Here is a 23,288-nt window from a genome sequence, read left to right on the forward strand (position 1 = left end):
ATAAACCAAAGTGCACGAGCGAGCATCGAAAGACCAACAGAACTCCACCGCCTATAATCTCTAAAAGGTTCCGCGATTCCGGCCAATTAATGATACTGACGATCGAATCTATAGCAGTCGCATTATCGAACTACAGAGGAGGCGCGATGAGCTTAACGAATTTTCCACGTCGTCGCGGAATAAGGCGCGTAAAAAATAAGCCTGATCGTGCAGTTCTTCATTGAGCTCCGCAGCACTCTAACCTCATACACATGCTCGGGAGCCGATGACGGGACACAGAGAAGCCGATACGTGCCAGAGGCCATTTCTTTCGCCTCCGTTTTCCGCCTCTATCTCTCTCCTCCTCGAGACCGTGTGATTAATGAAAGCAGCGCGATCTATCTTTTTCCAGAGGAGGAGCAGCGCGAGGACGAAGGCCGTATGTTAGTGCGCTCGCGCCTGGAGAAAGCTCATGCTGCACGAGATTCGCGCCGTGCAAGCCCGCGTGCAGCGATACCTATATAGTCGACCGTTCCTTCTCGCGTTACGCCGCATAACGACGAGGAGCGCGGAGAGAGCAGAACGACCCTCGAGAAAAATTGCCACTTGAATCCTGCGCTCCTATTATTTTTTTACTCTTACGACTCGTCGAGATAACTGGCGGGCAAATTTTTCTACGACTGTGATGCAGCGGCTTTTTTTCATGGAAATGCGGTTTGGCTCTCGAGTCCGTGAACGAGCGCGAAAACTAATCTCGAGCGTGGGCGTCGATGAGGGGGACGCGATAGAGCTTGACGGAGACATAGTGCGTTATCATTACACACCGGTGCGATATTTTAACACGGCGGGAGTGGAAAGCGATCCGCGACCGTGTGCGATGGGAAAGCATTGTTGCGATTTCTAATAGTGAAGCATGAATCAGAGAAAAGCTCCTGCCGCCGGGAAACGCTTTCGAACTTGCAATTGAAAGTGTCGGAATTCATCGCGTTCCTCCGCATTTTAAGCGTTTCCATCACGAGAGTTCTCTTTTGTTTCTTTTAGGGCTTGAATCTTTTACACTCGGTTTTATTTCCGACATTTTAGTGCAAATCGTAAAAAGCGATGGCGCGCGATTATTCGAATTTTTTGAAATTTCGATCGTTGCATGCGCGGAACTACGAAATTTCATCCTATACATGACTCGGCTTTTCAGTAATCTACGAAAAGTCGTTCATATCCACGTTCTATAATAGGTCAAATGTAAAATCGATGTATAGCTCCCTCCCTCCCTCTCTCCACCAAGAGTGATTAGATTATAGAAACTGTGTCAATCGAAAGTTTTTTCATAACCCTCGCGATAATGCTGAAAAATTATTGATTGTACGTTTGATGTCTGTCAGTGTAATCTAATTGCAAGTGCAGTAATGATTCATCTCTGAAAACAACCGTATTCATATTTCGCGAAAATATCTGTGCACAATAAGCGGATTTGTTGTTAAAATTGGAACACGTAATACTACAGAAAGACTAGGAGTTTCGAGTAGTAAATATTTGCTCTACTCATGTCAAGAAGATAAAAGTAGACGTAGGTATTGTCCAAGATCGATACGGCAGTAAATATTCAAAACTGGTATTCAGAGCTCCGCATCCGCCTAATAGGCTTACTTATGCCAATTAAAATATAACTGTTTTGAAAATGATCTCAACTGCTGCTTATATTGTTACTCCTGAACTGCGTTATTTAACGCTGAAATGGTGTGCCCGCATTTTCCAAAGGTATTTCCGGCTACTATTATATGCTTCTAATGATGCGCAAGATTACCGCTATTTTGGCATTTTCCTCAATTTGCCCAAGAAATAAAAGCGTCAATTATATCCAGAATAATTAGAGCTCTTGATGTACTAATTCACTATACCAGTTCTGCTGGCTCCTATTTCAGAGTAGTATATGGATTACGCATACTCAAGCGGATTCAGTGTTCTGTCTCAAATTACAATTCCCCTATGCGATCGATATTAAGCTAATTTTATGGTCTCGCGAGATCAAGGCCAGCAATTATTTTTACGGTCAATTCAGCTTTATTATAACTGTAGTCATCGAATGCACGCTGCACTGCTGCTGTTAATGATCATTGTCATTTCGCACCGTTGAACAATTTCTCAATGGAAATAATCGTTATAGTTTTTATTTTCAATATTGATCAATTGGTAAATGAGGTGAGTGGAATCCGTATCGCGTTAGAAATACGAATAACGAGAAAAAAAGAAACCAAGCGCACATCGGCACTTAGACATTAACCGAAATATCAGAGTCGTTTTGCGATGGCCGAAATCGATTTTGGAGCCTCTTGCTACTCTCGAGAAGGCGGCCGTTTATTTAAGCGGCGGCGGCGCCTGCACTGTTATTGCGACCCGGAATCTCAAGCTCCCACGGACCATGAAAATCTTGCGATTCTACTGCCGTCGCCTCGTCCGCCGGTTTCTCAGCTTTTACGATCATCGTGCCTGCATAAAATTCCAACTGTATAAGACAATATCAGAGCTCGTGGACTTTACGATTGAGCTGCTAGTTCCTGTCTGCGTGTTAAAAGGCTGCGTGAACGAGGGGAATGAAAAGGAGGACACACATCTAGCGCTTGCGAAGAAGCCGGAGGCGAGAACCGCGAGAGACGCGCTGGTCAGTTGTGGTCGTGAACTCGAGTGGATCTTTTGAGTGCGAAGCGCGGTGAATCTGTTGTGTAACAGCGGGGGCTGAGAAGTTTCACGATAACTTTTCGCAATATCGATTAGTTTGGATAGTAAACTGCATGCGCGAGAGAATTTAAGGGATTATAAAATTAAAAAAAATTGTTGATTATCCCCTTATAAGCTACCTTACGGGAAATAGCGTGTCGGGGCGAAAAAGCTCATTTTTTAAGAGGGACGAAAATCCTACCTCATTAAAAACTGCATTTCTCCCTCCCAAAATTTGATCTCCAGTCTTAACTTTTTCACAGTAATTCTTTTTTGTCAGAGAAGCGTTGGTTTCAAGCTTTTGTAGACAATTGGAATATTCGTTGAAAAGTATTTACTTCGCTTACGAATTTTATTTGGCTTATTCGCGAAAAAACACAAAAATAACGAGCTCATAAAAATTCGAAAAATTCTGCTATGCAGTATAATAAATAGAGAGATAAGATGGTTTAGCATAATTCCTGCTTTTAACATCTTACGAGAAGAAGTTGGCATACGCTTTTATTCCGCGCACGCAGGAAATTCAACGTTGGGAATTTTTCGAAAAAAAGTGCAGGACTTCTTTCAAACTATAACGATTAGTATATCGATGAAGCAGCTAGGCGAAACTAAAAGAATATTTTTATTTTCATTAAAAGCTTTAACGACGACCTACATAACTATTGAACTGCTCGATTTTTTTCAATTCCAAAAAGGTAGCCTGCATATTCTGCATAAAATCTATGAAACCAACTTAGTCGATGAGCAGCGAAAATTCTCACGTATTCGCAATAACCTCAAAGCCAGTCCTTTACCCAGGACGTACCGAGGAATCTCGCAGAAAGTCGTCTTACTCCTCTGACAGAGAGGAAGCGTGTTTTGCCGGGCAACGCTAACAAATCTAATTCAAACTCTTCGGCTTGACCTCCTCTCCTGCAAGCTCCGTATAGAGCAGAAAGCGACAGTTTGACCGCTTCTTTCCGTGCGCGCACATATACCGGTCAGTGGAAAGTTTCGTGTCGTCAGCTCGCCGAGTCCGTTTGATATACTTGCGCACCTCTTCGTCTCTTTTTTCTCGGCTGCAGCGCGTGAATCAGTTGCGCTAGCTCGCGTATATCGATTGCCAAATGCGTTTACATCAAATTGGATTCCGCACACGGGATAAGACGCCGCCGCCGACGCCCCGTCGCGAGGTTGCCTGCAGCGCACACAAGCGGGATCATCCGAAATCCAATAAGGCGACTGCTGCTAGATGGATGCAGTAGTCGCGCGATGACTTGATCGGGGACGCTTCCCCCCGCTCTTTTCTCGAATTAAGGATGCAGCGCGGCCGATGCTTTTCTCTCTCGTCGGCGGAGCGTCAAGGAATTATACGAGAGGACGCTCGCTGAACGAGCCCGAGTTTTCGCTAACGAGCGAAGCCGGTTACGCTCGCTCTCGGACGCAGCTTTCAGTAATTTTTGCGCGCTGGATTGTTTGACGAGAGAAGAGCGCTTTAATTCTTAAAATTATTCGTTTTCGCTGATTGAATTAGTTCTATTTTCGTGATTGCATAAAAGTTTTATAACAGAAATGAAATGATTAATTTTGATCATTTATAGAGTTACGTAATTGATAGCCATGTCAAACGGTACGGATTCCACGTTCGCATCCGGAACTCGCCACTTTTTAGAATGATCAGAAACAAGAGACATATAGGTATGTAATCAATACATCGCGTGCAGCAAATCTCGACGAAGCAGCTGTACGAACGTTGCCATGCGGTTTAATATCAGGGCGCAGGGATTCTCGCAAAATGCGTGTACGCGCAAATTACCCGTGTACGCCCGTGGGCGCAGATCTTGCTCAGCTCGGATTATTCATGACAAACGCGCGTACCCGAGCTGCAACTTTGCCGTTGCATTCTCACTTTGCCGGATGGCTGACTGTAACATATCAACATATCGCAGCTGCGCGTTGCAGCGACGACACCAACGACGTTGATTAATGTTTCATTTGCGAGAGCAGCGCCCAGGTGACTGTGCGCCCGTTTCTGGCCTCGTATACAACTGCTGTTGAGCAGGACTTTTCATTATAATTGGTTGTGCTGATTCAATGATGGCCGGGACATTCGTGGTGGGTATGTGAGCCGTTTGAAACACAAAAAACGTTAGCGCGGACCGGTTAAATTGAGTGTATGATCTCGTAATTTGCGACGACGTTGAGTTTTACGATGATAGCGGCGATGAACTGCGTCGGGAATAGGAGAAAATTTCTTTGCTCATCGATCGGCACAGGCATAACCGCATATAGAGTGTATGCATTTTTATCGCCTCATCCATCAACCAGTCGTATACATATTTACTCTACACCGCGGGTCGCATATTAACGATGCGTCCAGCCAATCGAAAACTATTTACACTGTCAGAAATGCAATATCGGGTGGTCTTAATTGGTAAATTAATGCGATGTCGTGATAGGGGTGATCTAAAAATAGAACTTTTTTCTATAAATTGATCGAAAGACGCTAACTCGATTTGCAGAATCGAGCCAATTATGCAGAAGCTGTCTAAGACTCGGCACAAGTGTCAAAGCGGCTTACATCCTAAAAATCCTCGTCTCCTCAGTCAGACACGCGCTAGTTCTTCCCACTCAGTAGTAGACTCTTCGATTGCGCTTCAAGCAGCCAGCTGAAGGTGCTTCATCCGTATTCGTACGTGCACTTGAGACACAGAAGCCCACAGCGCACGCGGCTGTCGCGCAACTTGCCATGCGAAGTCGCACATCGGACAATCGAGTCTGTACGCGCGGTTAAAAATAAACGCAATATCTCGCGCTCGTGCGCGCGCGCAGACAATGGTAGAATTCACCGAGTTCAACAATTGAACGAGGCGGAAAGTCCGCGGCGGCGTTACGAATCGTACAACTGCGGTCGCGCACAAGGGACTCGTTGTGACCTAGTTGGGACAAATTAAAGACGTCCGTCGCGTGCTAATTGATTCTTTTCCATTTCTCGCTTCGACGCCGTGCATAATATTGTATCGATACCGTCTCCCATACACTACGCTGCATCCGTGTATGTGTATTATGCGCCCCGCGAGGGGGATCGACAGGGAGGCATTTTACGCAGGCCAAATTACGCGGCACGTTTAGGAGGCATTTCGGCCGTACGGTTAACTATGTATATACGTATACACACCTGTGCACAGAGTGGACCGCCGCAGCTCTGTCGTGCTCAACAGGCAGAGAGCCTTGTTTATGTAAATGATAGTTCAATTTTACGAGCGGTGCAAGCCGAGCGCCGCTGAATTTTTGGTTATATCGACAAGCTGCTTTATCGCTTTTTCTTACAGCGCGGCGGCGGAACGAGCTTTTTGGGTCGGTCGTTGTGCAAAGAGGATTCACGTGTTTGCATGTTTTACGGCTTTTGGGTAATAACGTAAAGAAAGGCCTAGTTGGATTCTGCGCGCGACGAAACTCATGGTCGGATCTTAGTGAAAGTCCCCCGCTCTCGCTGCAAGTAGAGAAAGTCCGCTTTGGTCAGGCGAGCGGTGACTCGACGGTATGTGTTGCGCGGACGCGTATAATTAATCACGGTCTGCAGCACGTATAAGTTGACTCTTGATTTATTACGCGTAAAATTGTTGGTTTACGTACAGAAGGCATGCGATTTATAATTCGAAGCGTCAATCCCGACATATATATACTTAACTTAATCTAAACTCAATCAAAGTAATTAAAACAATGGACTATGAAAGACGATCCGTTTGGAAAGTTTGCTCGGAACTGCACCGCGCGCCTGTACAGGGGGAAAGGTATTCGAACTTTTGCAATTGAAACTGGGTCACGTAAATGAAGACGTAGCGTAGTTTACCAGGGAATTTTATTATTCAGAAGGTATATGAAATACGACCTACTCGTCCGCGCTTTGCCGACCGACCTCTTCTTCTCCCTTCAAAGCGAAACTCGCTCGACAACTCGTCGTTAACAATACTCAACTTTTCAATCGTCTAATTCGACTTTCTATTGTATGGTTACCTGCATTATCACTTGCTCGAAATTTCCGCCAAAGTAAACATGATACCTCTCTCAAAATTAACCCAACACTGAGAGATCACGTTACCAGCGCTGACACTGTAACCATCACTGGAGATAGTACGTAGCAAGCTTCTAAAAAAAAAGACAGTATACCGACGGTGTGGCAAGTTCGCGAGAAGAGAACCGCATGCAGCCGAGTTACTGGGTCATGTTGATTGGGCCACTCTGACGGGAATGGGATATTTCGCTTGACTACATCTAGACGACGAGCAGCTGCGCGCGGACTTGAACGAGCTCGCGGCAGAAAAACATTGCAGACACCGCGGCGTATTCCTTATAACGAGTAATCGTTAAAAGCGAATGCCTCGCACTTTCGCCCGACGTCGTCGTGATGTGTAACATTTGTGCTGTGAGCTTGTTTTGCGTGGCGACGATTTATTCATGGCTAAGCGAAATTCAGCCGCTGTGCAAATTTGGCGGGGATACTATACTAGTCGTGGGATTAAATTCACGTCGCTCCGCACACTGTCTGTCTGCTTGTGTGTTTTGTAGGGGGACTTTCATATTTAACTTGTTCCGAAACAACTAGCAGAGCAAATATTTTAGTTTGATAAATTTTTTAATTGCGAGAACCGCGATACTATATGTGCGTATACACGAGCATGTGTTTCATCGACGCTGTTCTGTTTGATGTACGCACGAATAGCCAGCGACGCTCGCACGCATTTCTCATTAAAATTTCCTTTGTGAAAGCCGCTGCTGCCTATAAGGGCGTGCAGTTTAGAGAAAAGTTGTCGCAAATTGTTTCTGCACCAGAGTACTCCGTGCCTTTGAAGACATTTTTTTCATCAGACGCAGTTGAAATTAATTCCCTCGAATCGACAAACGATGCTTTTGCATTTCAAACGTCCCTAAAATAATGATGTCTAAGCAAGCAAGATTCGTTTCACTCGATCCGAAAGTCTCGGAAACTCCGAGACTCTAAGAGTTTTTTACAGTAAAGAGGAAAAGTAAATATCCATTATAACGTCGTTAAAATTTCGTCCGCTTCGGCGAACCTGCGAAAATTCACAGACCACGAGTGCGCTGATAAAGCACACAGAGCCGGGTTAATCGAAATTTCCAAAGCTCTTGCGTTTTCCGGCTCTATTTCACATCACGGCCGAGTACAGCGCATTAGCGCGTCTTCGTGCTTGGGCTTAGGCCCCGGGAGACCATAAAAAATGCACTGCTCTGACTGGCTTACTTAGCGTCGACGACTAACTAACCAGAATCGATCGGCTGAGCTTTTCCGGGCGCTGTGCCATGCAGTCTCGGTTCTTCTGACTTGCGCTCAGGGTATTGGCGAGATTGTAGTTGTTGCCCTTTTCACGTTTCGATCTTTCGAGCGGAAGAAGCCGAGCTCTCTCCTCGGATGGTTATCGCGTGTTTCCGGGGAAACAGTAGGGCGGCGTCCCGATTCTCGCCGAATAGCTCAGTGGCTCGTTGGAAATTCGATATGGCCTTGAGATTGAATTCTCGAAATGGAATTTGCTATTTATTCTGCCGCTGCGCTACTGATTTTCAGTACGTCCATGATACATAGTCGAGCGAACGAAGTATAAAAGGTTTCATATTTTCGATGGCTTTGAAAGCGTTTCTCTGTGAAAGAATTCCGAATGGGGCAGCTTGAAAGGAAGTGATATCGATGTATCCGAAAAGAGAAGAACTCGTGTTAAAATTTATGGAATATACGTGCGAATAGTAGCTACATCTGTACGCGATGCATCGAGTAAAAACAGATTGAACGCGGTATAGAGGAAATACTTTCGCTACAGTAGACACACACGCGGAGCTAGCAACTTTGCCATTCCGTTTTACAAACTCTAAGAGCATTTCTCAGAACTTTCTCACGTGATAGCGAGGTCAATATTTAAAGAAAATTCTTCTTACTTCTTCTTTCGAGGTCTCGCGAGTATATCGCACGCGAGATTTACAGTGCTATTTTTGCCGAGCTCGCGCAGAGCTAGATCAAATTTCTCCTAATACAATTAAAGCCGTGCGCGCCCAAAGAAAAGAGTGTAAAAGCAATGAATATCAAGCGAGATTTCGCCTCGACGACTGAGAGAGATATAAGGATGAAGAATCGCGTGCTCAAAGCTGCTGGAGCTGTACACAGGGATCAGAGAGGCGCGCGGAGAAAAATAGAAAAAAAGAAGCTGCAGCAGAGTGTCATATCGACGAGTGGCGCGTCTGATGTTTTTAATTTTTCAGCGTAGTGCCACGTGCTGCTCTAGCGGCTATTCATTTCAAATACGCCAGGTGATTACGGTCTCGGGCTCGACCAAAAGAGAAGAAAAAGAGGAGCGAGGAAATCCAATACAAAGACGTCAAAAGCAAAGCGCGACCGGGCGTCTCCTGTGCTCTCTTCGTATCCGATTCGATGCTGATGCACAGCTGGAGAAGTTGTTTCTTTTGTGCAGCCGCTGATGCCTCGTTATTGTTTTTGAGCGACTACGCTTTGATCGGATTGGCCGATTATATACTCGTGAAAGTGGCGACAGTGCACACACACACACAGCGCGTTTTGACGGCGATATATTCGCGAAGGTAAAACTAGACGCGTAATTAGCAGTCGGTCTACGCAAGCACGTGCTCGTTAACGAAGCTTTGCATTGGCTCGATCGTTGGAAGAACGAACTCGAGCGAGGCTAACGACGATACTTCTGTGGAAAAGCGGAATACTTCAACGACATAACTTTCATAATCAATAAAAAGTTCGTCAGACTATCGGAATCCCGCCTCGTTAATACGCAACGATAGAATGCGAAATCAAAGAATTTTATCCCAGAGCGAAGAGAACAGCGGAGTTTTATCTCCTGGCTAGATTAAAAAAATTCTATTTACCGAAGTTCGCGCAATTCCGCGAGCAAAACGCTAACATGCCGCGCGTCGGCGCGCGTAATATTCGGAGAGCACAACAACAACGAAAGCCAATGCGCGCGCGAGAGACCGAGTAGAAGAGCGTCGCGGCAATCGGGAGCAGCTATGCTTCGCTGGCACGCCGTATAAATATATCTTCGGTTTAATCGGATATCTCCGATCGAATCCACTTATCCGCTGACCCTGCAAAATGCATTAACTCGCAGCCGACTGGCTCCCGCTCGCTCCGCAGAAAATGCGCGCGCGCTTTTAACGCAATAATTCGATATGGCTGCACGCGATATTTGATCAGCCGGTCAGCCAAAAATACCGCAATCAATTTACACCACGCGCGCGTACCATCCTCTCAGCTCCATTTGAAATTTCGAAACCGCGTCAAGACGAGTCCAAGAGCAGAGCAGCTGCGCGCACGATTCCACGATTATATCCCGCTCGACGGACAGGTACGAGCCCTTAGGGATGTGTTCCGCGCTGCTGGGACGCGAGGGCACGTCTAACTTGCGCATGCGACCCGGTCGATCGACTCACCTTCTCTCCGCTCCCAGACACGGCGGAGCCGAGGGAGCGACTTTTTGCCGGAGTCTACATGCATGCCGGAGAGCTTGCGCGCGCGGCGGCAGTTATTTTCGAATGCTTCACGGTGATTGGGCTTGTTTTTTCCCGGCTCGACGGTTGCCTTCTTGCGATGCTACGACAATCTGATTAATTTCTTTGGCTCTGCGCTTTGACAAGCACTCTGATGCTGTCCGGCTTGTTTGCGACTGAATTCGGAGCTTGTTTTCGCCTTTGAGAAGATCAGGGAGCGACTCGCGTGCTTGACTAAATGTCGCGCATATTATCTGGGTCAGTTAAGATCGGAAAAAAGTGTGCGTTTTATACCTGTCGAACGTTCGGGAAAGCTGCCAGTCGTTCTCGCCGAGACAGCAGCTCTCGACTTCTTTTAAGCTCGAAAACGCTAGAAGGCTATAAATACTCACGTACGACTCCGAGAAGCCATCCCTGCCGGTGTACGAAGGGGTATTAAAAAAAATCTTTGACGTCAAGGCTATCGGAGGCGCTCTTCTCTATTAAAGGACAGTCAGTCATCCGTGTCGAAAGAAAAGCCCGACCGAAATAAGAAAGGAAGAGTGGGGATGAGAGAAAAATTTCCTGTCTCCCGCCACCGCCACCGCACACCGCAAGAAGACAAAGTGCCGGAAAGCTATCCTCTTTCAGGCTTAATAACGATCCCCGAGAAAGACGTACAGAAAGCCCCTTTGTAAAAACATTTATAACTCGCTGAAACGATCTAATGTATAAATCTCGAGTTCATTTCGCACGTCGACGCGAGCGAAGCTGATATTGGGCCGTAACTCGCGCGCTAGTTTATAAACCGAGATGATAATTCGATTTCCAGTCCCTGCTTTAAAATCGTTTTACTGCGCTTTTAAGACCTCCTGGAGACTGCGCCCGCGGTACTCGGATATTGCTTTTATTCGACGCTTAAAGCCAGATTACAGCGGACGCGTGCAGTTTCTATAGATTTTCCTTTCCAGTTTTCTTCTGCAAATGCTTTTTTTTCTCTCTGATGAACGAGATTCGTTGAAAGCAGGTGATTACGGCTGATGAAGTTCTTCTACGAAAAACGAACGCTCGCGGCGGACATTCCAATTTCAACAGTTTTTATTTATTTTTCCACGGACTTTTTGGTTCTGCCTCCGATATATTGAAACTCGGCCGGCCGACCGGAATTCGTCACGGCGGGTCTCGATTAAAAATCGAATTGAAAAGTTAAAAATATCCAATAACTCGACCGTGAACACGTCTGAATTATGATACAATAACAGGGGTGGTGGGGAGTTCACCGGAAGGGGTCGACTTAGGAACCAATCAGGTGCGAGGATGAAGAGTTTCTTTCAATGGATCAATATTTGCAAATCGTCAAAAGTCCTGCGAAAAAGAATCCGTAACCACATTCGGCGTATAAACCGCAAATCGACATTAGAAAAAAGTCGATCGCACTTTGACTTAATTTAAAAAATGCGACTTTAAGTCCTAGTACCTACGAAATTAGTAGCAATGTAAATATGTTTTAATTCTGTTGTAAATCATCTTTAAAGCTTGACTAGCACAATTTTATTGTGCTAAAGAAGTTTTTATTTTTATAAATTTGATGTCACTTTATTAATGCACATACTATTATTCCACTTTCGCGCTTCAAAATTACATAACGTACTCAAAGCTATCGCATAAAAGCAAAGCCTTTTGATAATAATTTTTTCAAAGAAGATAACGGCAAACAAATCTCTCTGAAATCCGTCTTCAAAGATCCACCTGCAAGCTCCGTGCGTAATTCTGCACAGATGATGGAGCGCATTAAATCGCACTATTTCCTCGGCAATTCACCGTCCGAGCACACAAACACAAGTATAAGCTTTATCCGCGCGAGACCTACATAACGCGACGCCGGCTTTTTATCGTCTTTTTTTCGTGCACACAGTGTGCGCAAGCCGTGCAAGAGAGATAACATCAGCTCTCGGCGCGGCAAAGAAGATGATCATCACACGTAGAGCCGCATCAAATAGGCCGGAGCTTGCAATGCGTGTGTCGTCGGCGCTTCCCGGAACAATGATTCAAGTTCTTCTTTGAACGCGCATCTTTCTCTCGCTGCATGCGCGCGCGCGTCCTCGGCGTGTGTGCATTTCCTCCCCTGTGTGTGTCGTCGCGGAGGCTTCGGCCTCGTTCTTGCGCGCCTCGAAAGCTAATTGCCGCGCAAAAAAAGCTGCGCGCGCTAGAAACGCCCGTACGTGCGGATGAGCTCGCGGTGCTTTTTTGCGGTCGAGTTTTTGCGCTACAGGCGGCGTTCCTCGCTTTTTCGGAGCTTTATACCTCCATTATCTTTTTTCGACGTAGTCGGATATCTTCGCCGAAACGAATTTAGTCGTTTTCAGCTCCGTGGCCGGAAATTGAAAAGCAAATCTCCCTTTCTTCTATATACGACGGATGGAGTCGAGCTTTCATTGCGCGCGCAGTGCTTTTCTCGCGCGGACGATCTTTTATTTTCGCAGCGACGGATATATTCTCTCGTGAAACATTAAAGCCCGATGCCGATCGATCGCAATTCCCGCGCACTGAATAATTGCCGCGAGCGGATATACACAGCGCGCGGCGAAACAACGCTATACGACTGTCGATGGCCAATTCAAAAACGCAAACCATTCATTTCAGAGCAGATCCCCGACCTGAATGCCGTTTATTCCCAAAGCTCATTCGACGAAACTTTTTTTATCCCTCGCGCCTCTTTCTCTCTGTTACAGACGTTCCCAAGTCCGCTGAGACCGTAACAGTCGGCGGAGACGAGGAGGAGCAGCAGCAACAGAAGGAAGAGGGAAAGGAGCCCGAGGACAACGAAGCCACAGAGGAGCCCAAGGCAGAAGAGGTAAACGAAGACGAGGAGAGGAGAAAAGAAGAGGAAGCTGCGACGAGGATACAAGCAGTTTTCCGCGGACACCACGCACGAAAGAGTATGAAAGAGACTGACACTTCCGCGACGAAGCAAGAGGATAACGAGCCCACCAAGGAGGAGCTAGAAGCCGAGTTCCGGGAGGACGACAAAGGTACTACACATACGCGAATCTTTGGCTACTGAAGTTCTGGTTGGCGACGACTATAGAAGTTTATTTAATAAGTCGGCCGCGCCGGGGGAATAGCCGGATTTTTTAAACTGCACTTAAGGTGCGTCGTTAAAAGTTCGAGGGAATACGTCACGTTTTACGCGAGAATCCTTTGGAATTTGGAATATGCTTTCTTTTCGCGACGACTGTAAAAATAGATTAGCCATTTCGTTCAACAATAGTCCAACAACGAGATAGAGCCTCCGGTTTTACCACAATCGCGAAAACCATATCCGCAGTTATGCCGCGCGCGTTTCCCTGGCAAACTGCGAGTAATTCGGTTGATCCGAAACCAAACTATTTCTTATAGCGCGCGCCGCGCGGTGTCCTAATTAAATTCACGAGCTAGCAGTGCGAAATTGTAAATACACTTTCGTGATATTGTATAGGAAGAATTTGAGGCTCGCGTATATTTGGCAAAAAGTAAATGCCTAACGGGGAAATCAAAATAATTTTCTCAGAAGATTTGTAATCCTCTTATTGCAGAACTGTGTCACGCCGCTACGAAGATTCAGGCGACTTTCCGCGGACACATGTCGAGAAAAGTCGATCAGGCAGCCTCGGCGGCTAAGGATCTGATGGATAGTGCAGCGGAGAAAATCGAGGAGAAGGTGAGTCGATATATATCTATATGTTATATAATGGCGCTGTCAGGGGATTAGGCGTCGACGTCGTCGTTGATAGGAGAAAAGCGAGGCACATCGGCTGCATAATACATAGTTGCTTCCCCAGACGCCGTTCGAAAGTCAGACGTTCTTCAAACTCGAAGTTGTCCTCTTTATAACTATTCTTTCTTTTACGTTACGTAAATATTCTATTATGAGACACAACACATACAGCAATGCGAAAACTGGTTACACAGCGCGGAACAAGCGAATTACTCGCAATTGACAGATGCCGAGTGCATCTGAACATGCACACGCGGCGTGTAAACAAGGTCACACCTGCGAGCGCCCTTATTTTTAGGAAAATTTACGTAAGACCGGAGACGCAGTCTCCGTTATCTTAGCCATCCGGCGAGTACTGGAAAATCGAAATTATGCGCGAGCCGAATATTTTTAAATGACGTTTGACCTGACGCGAATTAGGTCAGTCGAGCGACGAACAATTTGTAAATCGACCTTTACGATTCCGACAGCATTTGATCAATGTTTCACCGATTTCCACTGATGCTAAGCTGCACCGCCGAAAATCATATCCAGATTATGCGCTACTCCATAAACGTCAATTTAGCTACTGGCTGGAATAGGCCAGGATTGGATTGTTCAACGTCCATCAAGCTAATGCGGATTTCCACTACATGCTTGGTTTTCATGATCATCGAAAGAAGAATTATATCTTGCGATTCAAGAAGAAAAGCTTGACAACGTTTGATCCCATTAATCTTGCAAACTTGTTTTTTGAACTAATTAAGTCGGTAATAATAAAAAATCCATTTCCCAATTAGTCTTGATACGGCTCGGAAGACATCAGTCAAAGTCCAACGGTCCTGCGTCGAGCCAGATAAATCATTCCCTCGCTCATTCCCCTCGCTTCTTGGAAGTTAAATCTCATCCAAAAAGCACATTATAGCGTCGAAAGATGCATTTAAGGACGAAAAGGTCACCCGCGTGACACAACAGATAAGACAGTAACTGACCCTCTTTTTTCAACCAAACTCGTGCGGATTTTGAATTTCCCGCGTTAAAATGAGAATATACGGCAGAGTGAGCTGCTACATGGTTCCGCACAAACGGAATGGTAATACGTTATAACGCAGCCGATGAATAATTCAGACTCCGCGGCCGAACTGGCAGTCGACTCTGGGAGCCATCTTTCAGCCTTTATCTCACTCGCGTTGATGCACGTAAGACCGCCAACGCTTCTCTCTCTTGCGAGCAAGCCTTTCATCCCGAACAAGCGTAATCCCGACTAACTCAATTTTCCAGCCGAAAATTCACAGCCAAAAGCGTGCGCTTGCGCGCCAATGCCGCCCGCTTTTTTAAAAATTTCAAAGGCACCACTTGTGCGCTCTGCCGTAAAACATTCTTGTACGCGTATAGTATAAGTCCGCTTGGTATACTCACCCGGTATACGTGTACACCAGTGCTATAGAATTTTCGAGATCTCGAGATACGCTACTGCTGCTGCTTCTGCCTCAAAATTTATGAGGGACTTTATTTCCCGTCTAATCCGAGTATACCAGGAGCCTGTGTTTAGCCTCGAACTGTATACGTGATATCAGCCAAATAGATTTAAAGATTTAATGCCTTACTTAATTCGCTTGCAGTCCCGTGTATACCGCCCAGAGAAGTAGTGCCATCGCTGCTGGAAGGGAAATATAATAGAACGTTGGCTCGACACAAGGAAGGAAGTCGGCTTATATTGCTTGGAAATTGTGCGCACGTTCCGTTCATGCTTATCTCGACGATGCTATTTTGGATGCGCCTTTTGACCGTTGCGCGAGGAATTTGCTGCTTTTTTGCCCGCGCGCGCTAAATTCAGCAGAAAATAACTCGCGATAGGTAGCTCCTTCAAACACGTCGTTCAATTTTAAAGTTTTATAAACTATATGGACGCGGTAAGCGGGGGTCTTAGCGGAAGAAAAGCGAGAGGCAGCGGAGATGTTTGTATTTTAAGAGCTTATGCAACGACTTTTCGTACGAAACAGCGCGCTGCTGCAGCCAAATAAAAGATAATGCACCCGGAAAATCTTGCCAAGGGGATGCCCTTCCTTGAGTACGATCTTTGTTAAAAGAAGAACTTTATACGCAGAAAGCTTCCGAAAAAACTTAAAATCTCGTCTTAATCGCCGAGCAACGGAGAAAAAAAAACAAAAACTTTTTAGAGTAGAAGCTGGCGGAGTGTAGCGAACGCATTTGTCTGCAAACATTTACTCTCCTGCATATGACGTGGCAGTAGTACAGCTGGAAACGTATGTGCGATATACGGGCTTTCCAATTCTCTTAGTACGTTTCGTGCCGAGAAAGCGCGAGCGATTTTCATTTTAATGCAACACTGACTTCGGCAATAGATTTAAAAAACGGCAAAGCGCAGCATTTTCCTGAAAAATGTCCTCAACGCACATAAATTGCGCGAGCTTTATCAGATTATGGCAATGTACTATCTTGATTGAATTACGGGCAACGCGTGCAATACTAACGAGAGACAATAGTTCTAACGTACTGGAGCCATTTGTCAACGCAACTTTGAATACAAGCCTGAATCTTCGATCGAATCACGCTACAGTTGCTCAGAGCTGAATCTCGAGAGCAAAGCCTTCGTAAAACATCGCAGCGGACCCACTAAATCTTTCACAGACTACGGTATACTGTGAGCTTCGATTTTGGCACTCACGCAGCATATTCTAATGAAGGAGCGTTCCGCTAAGGAGATGCGCGGCATTAACATATCCTGGAAATGTGTCAAGAGAGTTTTGCTTGTTCTATCGATCCTCTCTCTCGCTTCGCTTCTTGTTTACCAACTCGTCGAAAGAAAATTTCCTGGAAAAATATCACTTGGCTAGCTACCCCTGCGAATGAACGCACACACAGCCGGAGAGTTTATCGCGAGCGCGACGTATTTTGAAAGGAATTTCAGCTCATCGGAGAAGCTCCGAGTTCGCGATGTACGTATCTATGAGAGCGAATATAAACGCATCGACTGATCTATTTGCCGTCCTCTCAAGCATGATATTCCGAGATCCATCGATCCTCTATTTATCGCCTACTCTTGAAATGGTAAATAGTTGATCTCACGAAAGCACCTGCTTGTTTCCCCTTACGCAGACGGCGGCGCAGTCACGAATATACGGACGTCGAGAAGCGAAGCATCGACCAATAAGCTCGAAACAGAGACTCGCGGGCCAAGAGAGGTATCGATCGCTTCACCATATGCATTCCTTACGCCACCTGGATTTCTCCGAGGACGTTTCAATCCGGTGCTGTTGGTGTGTACGTGTGCACGCCCAATCGGCTGAAACAATTTAGCGAACGCGTTTCGACACAGTCATATAGTCAAAAGGGACGCACACGTTCCGCATATACATTCGCCGAAAGCCGGAGATGGAGAGGAACTTCTTCAAAGTAAAACGCAACAGCTGTGTCAAAAGAGAGACATTAAAGAGCCGGCCTAGCTGAACTGCTTGCCATATCCCTCGAGCATGTATTGTCCTAATGCGTTCCCGTTTCCTCGATCTGATGTTCCTCGGCAAAAAACGCATCGAGCATGGCCGTGACGTCGACAGAATACACACAGAGGAAGATAGAAGCATCGAAGGCTGTGTCCGATGTGGAAGAGGCTATATGCGACGTCGGCGATGATTATCGAACGGGCGTCCCATCGCACGGTGTGCTTAGCTGCAGCGGCGAGGCGCAAATACACAGGCTGTTTGCCGAGATTCCGCGATTAGGCGCTCTTTGCGTAGCGTTTGAATCAGCGACACATATACAGACAGAGAGAGAGAGAGAGAGAGAGAGAGCGGGATAGGAGGCCGCTCTTCCAAAAGCTTGACTTTCACGCTCGGCTGGGCCGAATAACTCCCCGCGCGCCGGGGTTGGATTCTACATGCACGATGATTTCGAGAGAGGGCGAGGGAGCACATACACAGTCCCTCTGATAAGAGCTCGAGGCCGAGGAGTAGAGGGAGGCTCAGCGCTGCCAAGATAATAATAATCGTTAAACGCGCGAGCGCCGCAGCAATATCGACGAGGCGAATCGATCGATCTCCCGCGCGACCCTCCGCTGCGCGCGTCACCTCTGTACTTCGTTCGCCCTGTATAGCTGTATACGATACCCCCTGTGTGTGCGCGTGTCTCTGTGATGTGCAATGCGAACGTCGTGTACATATACCCGCAAATGTAAGTGCGTGCGTGTATGTGCTTTGTGAGCTTTTGGAAACTCGAACTTTGCGCGCGCGCCACACGAGAATACGAGCCTGCGGAATGGCCCCCGATATATTGCGAGAAACACTGCCGTACAGCGATGTTATGCTTTTTGTTTTCCACCGACGCGAAGCTGGTAATATCGCTGCGTGTGTGTGTGCTATTCTGCGACTCGACCGTATAGAGAGAGAGAGAGAGAGAGAGAGAGAGAGAGAGAGAGAGAGAGCTTCGATTCTCGGAAAATTGGCAATATGGCGAGTTTTATTACGGTGCAGTATATAGCTCTGTATGTGCCACTTGTAAGCTGCTTCTAATTTTACGGAATTTTATTTTGCGCATCAGGTACTCGCCGAATATTGCGTTCGAGTAGAAACTGCCAAAATTGGTCAGGCGCGATTTTAACGGTTTTTTAGTTGCGTAGCGACTTTCGACACAGCCCATTTATCTTCGCTGATCAGAGACAGAGATGCGGATTATTTAAATGGGATAGTGAAAGGGCCATTACAATCTAAAATTGTTTTGTTTTGCTTGAGGATTAATTCGAGATTGATCATTTTGTCATATTTTCTAAAGTTATTCACTTTTTGGGGTTGGATCATCTTTTTGAAAAACACGATATGAATATATATTATACGATGAACGCAGAGTAACTCCCCTGGTAAATTGCAATGAATTATGGATCCAAGCTTGTATACCCTGCATATTTATCATTTCGAAATCCCATACTTCAAAAGAGTCAGAAAATTTCCTTATAAGTTGGAGAATTTTTATTTTCGCTACATCACCTTCGATAAAGTGCTTCGTAACACGCGCGGCTCAAATTCAAGGAGAAATGACAAACAATTTTGTCCCGTACGTTGCACATTCGACGTTTTTCATTAAAAGGAGAGAATTAGTTTTCACGTCTCCCAAGAGAGGCGGCGAACCGCACGAGTGAGAGCTTTAATCTACGAGAGACACCCGAAAGACAGAAATAGTCTTTAAATTTTTTCAGAGTGAAAAGAACGATGCCCGGCGGCTGTCGGCGATTTTGCCGACCTACTAAATCCACATATATACAGCCGTTGTCTCGAGAATAGGAGAGCGCAGATCTTGCAGGAAAGCTGGCTTTTAATTGAAAGCAAAAAGTGTCCTCTCGAAATATCAGAATGGAATCATGGATTTTCTGGTTCACCTACACGTTGAATTGTTGAACGCTATTATGAAGCTATTGTTACCTCCATGTCATACGTACTTATATGTTTTATTTATCGCATGAATAATTTCGCCGAGCGAAAAATCGATTTTCACATTAAGCTCGTGCGTTAGATAGCCGCGCGGATTATTTATCCATCCTCGCTAATGCTACTTACGTACATATGAATGGGAAATTAATGGACTACAGATTGATATTGCTATACGAAATGACGCAGTTTCATTCTAAGACCATTTTCAATTCCTGTCGAAATAGACTGTGTTTATTCTCAAAAAAAAAAATATAATAATCCAACGATCAATCAAAGCGGTATTACCGCTGACATTACGCGTGTTATTCTTATGCCCTGCGCTGGTATACATCCAAACATACGCGAGGCCTCGTTTATGCAGCAATTTGTCGCGAGAACCACGTCGTTACCAAAATGTAAAAATAATACCACGTCATTCGCAGGCTCGAACTTTTTCCTTCCTCTCTTCTCTCGGAGCCATTTGTCATATGACGACTACGAATTTTTTTGCTCGTAAAATAAATAATCGCTGCCCGAGCCACCAAGGGGAGCTTAACCAGAGGAATCTGGCGCACCTATACGGCGCTTATTGGAGATTAGACCTCAAATATGAAATCGACGACCTGAAGAATGCACAACGCCGCCCGAGATAAGCTTCGTAATTTTGTGCATAATTTATCAAGCTCTTAGGGAACTCGTGATGCTGCGAAATTTCAACGAATACAGCTATTATTGGGCATTTAATGGAAACGACCAAAGTAAATTCATTAAATATAATGTTCCTCGTTAACTGATACTCTCGACAGTGCAGACTATACCTACGCTAGATAACTGTTCGTCCACCGCAGCAATTAATTAAATAAAACGACCTTTATTATTATCGCAAAACAAAGCAAATGATGCCTCAGCGCTTTCCTTTGTTCTGTATACGAGTAGCTGACGCTCACCCCTATATAAGCGCACAAGGCACGCATACATTTACATTTATGGCTGATGATGATAATCGGCGCCACTAAGTGGACGAATGAATAATCCACGGCCGACCGAGCGAAACGCTGCTGGTGCCCCGCTAAGTAAACGATCGCCGCCGATAAATAATCCTATACGTTTAGGCTGAAAATTGTACATTACGCTCGGCAACAGAGGCCATGAGTGATAACATCGCGACGTATACACACACGTGACATACACGTGTGTTTGCAATTAAACGTTTTATCATTTCTGGCATTATTTATTCTTTGGTTCGTCATCGATTTGACAATAAGATTAGTCGCATACTGTCGGTATCCGAATATTGTTTTATTTAATTTTACGGTTTAAAATAAAATAATCTATCTGCGTACCTGTCTCTGCCAATGTACTAAAATTCACAAGCCTTATCAAAAAATAGATTGCACTCCAGACACTCGTTCATCTGGATGTAATTCAATTAAAATAAATCAATAATATACGCTCACGATGATATGGATGACACAGTTCGTCATAGATATACCTTAATTGATATTTCCGCAAGTTTCCGGCAAAAGAGGTAATCGACTGCAGGGTAGGAAAATAATTAAAAAAGTGTTTTTAAAAACCAGGAAAGGAAGATGTAGTTTGAAGACCGAATATCACAAAGTGATTGCACAAGTGAGCCACCCTCGACCAAGATGCTATCTTTCTTTTTTTATCCAAACACCAGACGGCGCCGGAATTCACGCCGACGAGAGAAATTACGGGCGTTCATTAGAGATCTTTTTTTCTCCCCAACCCTCGTTGCTGTCGCTCTTATTCTCTCTGGCACTCCTGAGCTCTGCAGAATTACGCATCGTAAAGTGTCAACATAATTTCTCAATGAAAAAAAAGTTTAATAGGAAAGCGTAGCAAATACTTTAACGAATTTCCGGAACGGATATTCGCAAAATCTCAAGCATATCGAATACTGAAAAGTTTACCGATCGAATTTCAAAGGGATCGCGTATACGGGCTGAACCACGCACGCGCGGATCACATTATTCGAGGACAAATTAGTACGATCGTCTCTGCCGTTGAGTAAACATCGTGATTATAACCCGGTCGTAGTCCGGCTTACTTATGCATTCAAAAAGTCTATACGCTCGTTCGCCAACGAAATAATTACGCTCGACAGACAATTCGCTCTGGATGTGATCGCCACCTGCGTTTGGGCTTTTACGAGCTCGAATATGCTGTTAGATCCTTCAGCGTAATCGCTGCTACTGTAGGTCTTTCGTGTATAGAATAGCTATATTGTCCTTCATTGCAGAGGCAAATTTCAAGTTAAAAATGCATATTGTGCCTTCGATAAAAATTCGTTCAAGTTGCAGGGGCTCATCGATGGAGTACCATCGGAACTTCGAATCAAAGTTTCTCACACTACAACGCTTCATCTGGAAGATCGAATGAACACTAATTAAACTCCGAGGGGGTAGTATAATCATAGGCCTCAATTACAATGACAAATATAGGTATACGCAACGTCCTTGCGCGACTCTATTAAATCCAGTAGCAGTAAGGTTGTTCAAACATCAGAATCGTAATTAGAGAACGGAAGCGTCGTGCGCAGACGGAGACAACTCGTTTCCCGGTGGCGATGCATAAAAACAAGAAAACGTCAGGCTCCCACGGCAAGTAGTGTGGGCGCGTGTACGGCGCGACTCGATTTCATTAAGAAGAACCCCCGCTGCATCCAAGAGGGAAAAACAATTTGACATAGTTATATACATGTATACGTACACCCCCCGCAGATGGAAAAGTACAGCGCGCGCAGCTGAGCGCCTCGGAAATCAGGGACTTAACAAGGATTTACACTACGCTCTATCTCTTGCGCCACGCGCTGCTCTGCTCTCTCACTCTCTCTCGTGGCAATCTCAAAAGCCCGACTCTATATCTATATCCCTCGTCGGTCGCCGTACTTCCGCCCTCTCTCGGCATATCGAATACCGATGCGGATCCGACGCTGATCGGGCCTGCGCCGCTGCTACTACTGGCAGGTCCGGCCCTCTAATGAGTCAGTGAGTGCGCCTCGCTGTTCAGCCGGAAATATGCCAGCTGAGAGACATTGACAGAAACGCCCCGCTATCTTGCCCCCGGTGCATGCTCTCTCGCGCTATACACTGTGCAGAGGGAATAATAATTCGATGGCCGTTATCGGTCGGTGGATTGTTCCTGCAGCTTTTGACTTGAAATTTCTATTTGCGCATTATCCGCGGTTGTAATTGAAATGGCTAAAAAATGAAAAGCATGTACGTGTGTTACCAGCCGTTTAGCGAATCTCTTCGATCATTCCCGGGTTTGATGCTCGTGCACTTCACAGAGCTGATCACTCGCTCCGTGTCTCGGCGTGCAAGCATTCGTCCAACTCTTTGTTTGTGAATGCCGGAGAGAGTGCCCTTTTCAAAGCGAATTCTCAAATAGAGCGACCGCTATTTCCATTAAGATTATTGGATTGCCTCGCTTAATTCCGCGATATAAATTTTACTACTCTTCTCTCCTCCTTTGGGAAATGTCGGATGCATCTACCCTGGCTCGGTTTTTCCTTTTGGGATGCAAAATTGCTGCCCGCGAAGCGAGCCATGTAAACTTCACGATTCTAATTGTTCCAGACGTAACCGAGGGCTACTAGGGATAAGAGCAAGTGCGGCGTATTTATTCTTTATTAATAATATATTCTACCTATTAGTAGTTTTAGCGAACGTTTCTTCGTCATTTGGCTCTCATATGCGCGAATCGACAAGGCGATTCGTGGCTTCAGGCCAATACGGTTAGGAGTGGTTTTATAATCATTCCTAGACTGCCACAACCCCCTCCAGGAGTTTTACTCCGCGGATTTTGAGGGTCACTTTCAGTGCAGAGAGGCTAAAGGGCCGATCTGTGACTGCCAGGCTAGAGAGTCGAGTGGCGGGAGGCGTTCGCGCGGGCACATGACTGCGTGTGTATAGCTATAGATATAGAGGAGTGCG

General features: G+C 45.6%; 1 protein-coding gene across 1 annotated transcript in view; it reads left to right on the forward strand.

Moving 5' to 3' along the window:
• The window catches only part of LOC100121351 (neuromodulin), a 60,576-nt gene that overhangs the window by 19,103 nt on the left and 18,185 nt on the right, over positions 1-23,288 (forward strand). The window contains exons 2-3 of the mRNA XM_001604911.6: positions 12,906-13,205; positions 13,749-13,873. Of these exons, the coding sequence (XP_001604961.2) occupies positions 12,906-13,205; positions 13,749-13,873 (425 nt within the window). The remainder of the gene's footprint in view (positions 1-12,905; positions 13,206-13,748; positions 13,874-23,288) is intronic.

The sequence above is a fragment of the Nasonia vitripennis genome, chromosome 2, assembly GCF_009193385.2.
Source record: "Nasonia vitripennis strain AsymCx chromosome 2, Nvit_psr_1.1, whole genome shotgun sequence".
Classification (NCBI taxonomy): Eukaryota; Metazoa; Arthropoda; class Insecta; order Hymenoptera; family Pteromalidae; genus Nasonia; species Nasonia vitripennis.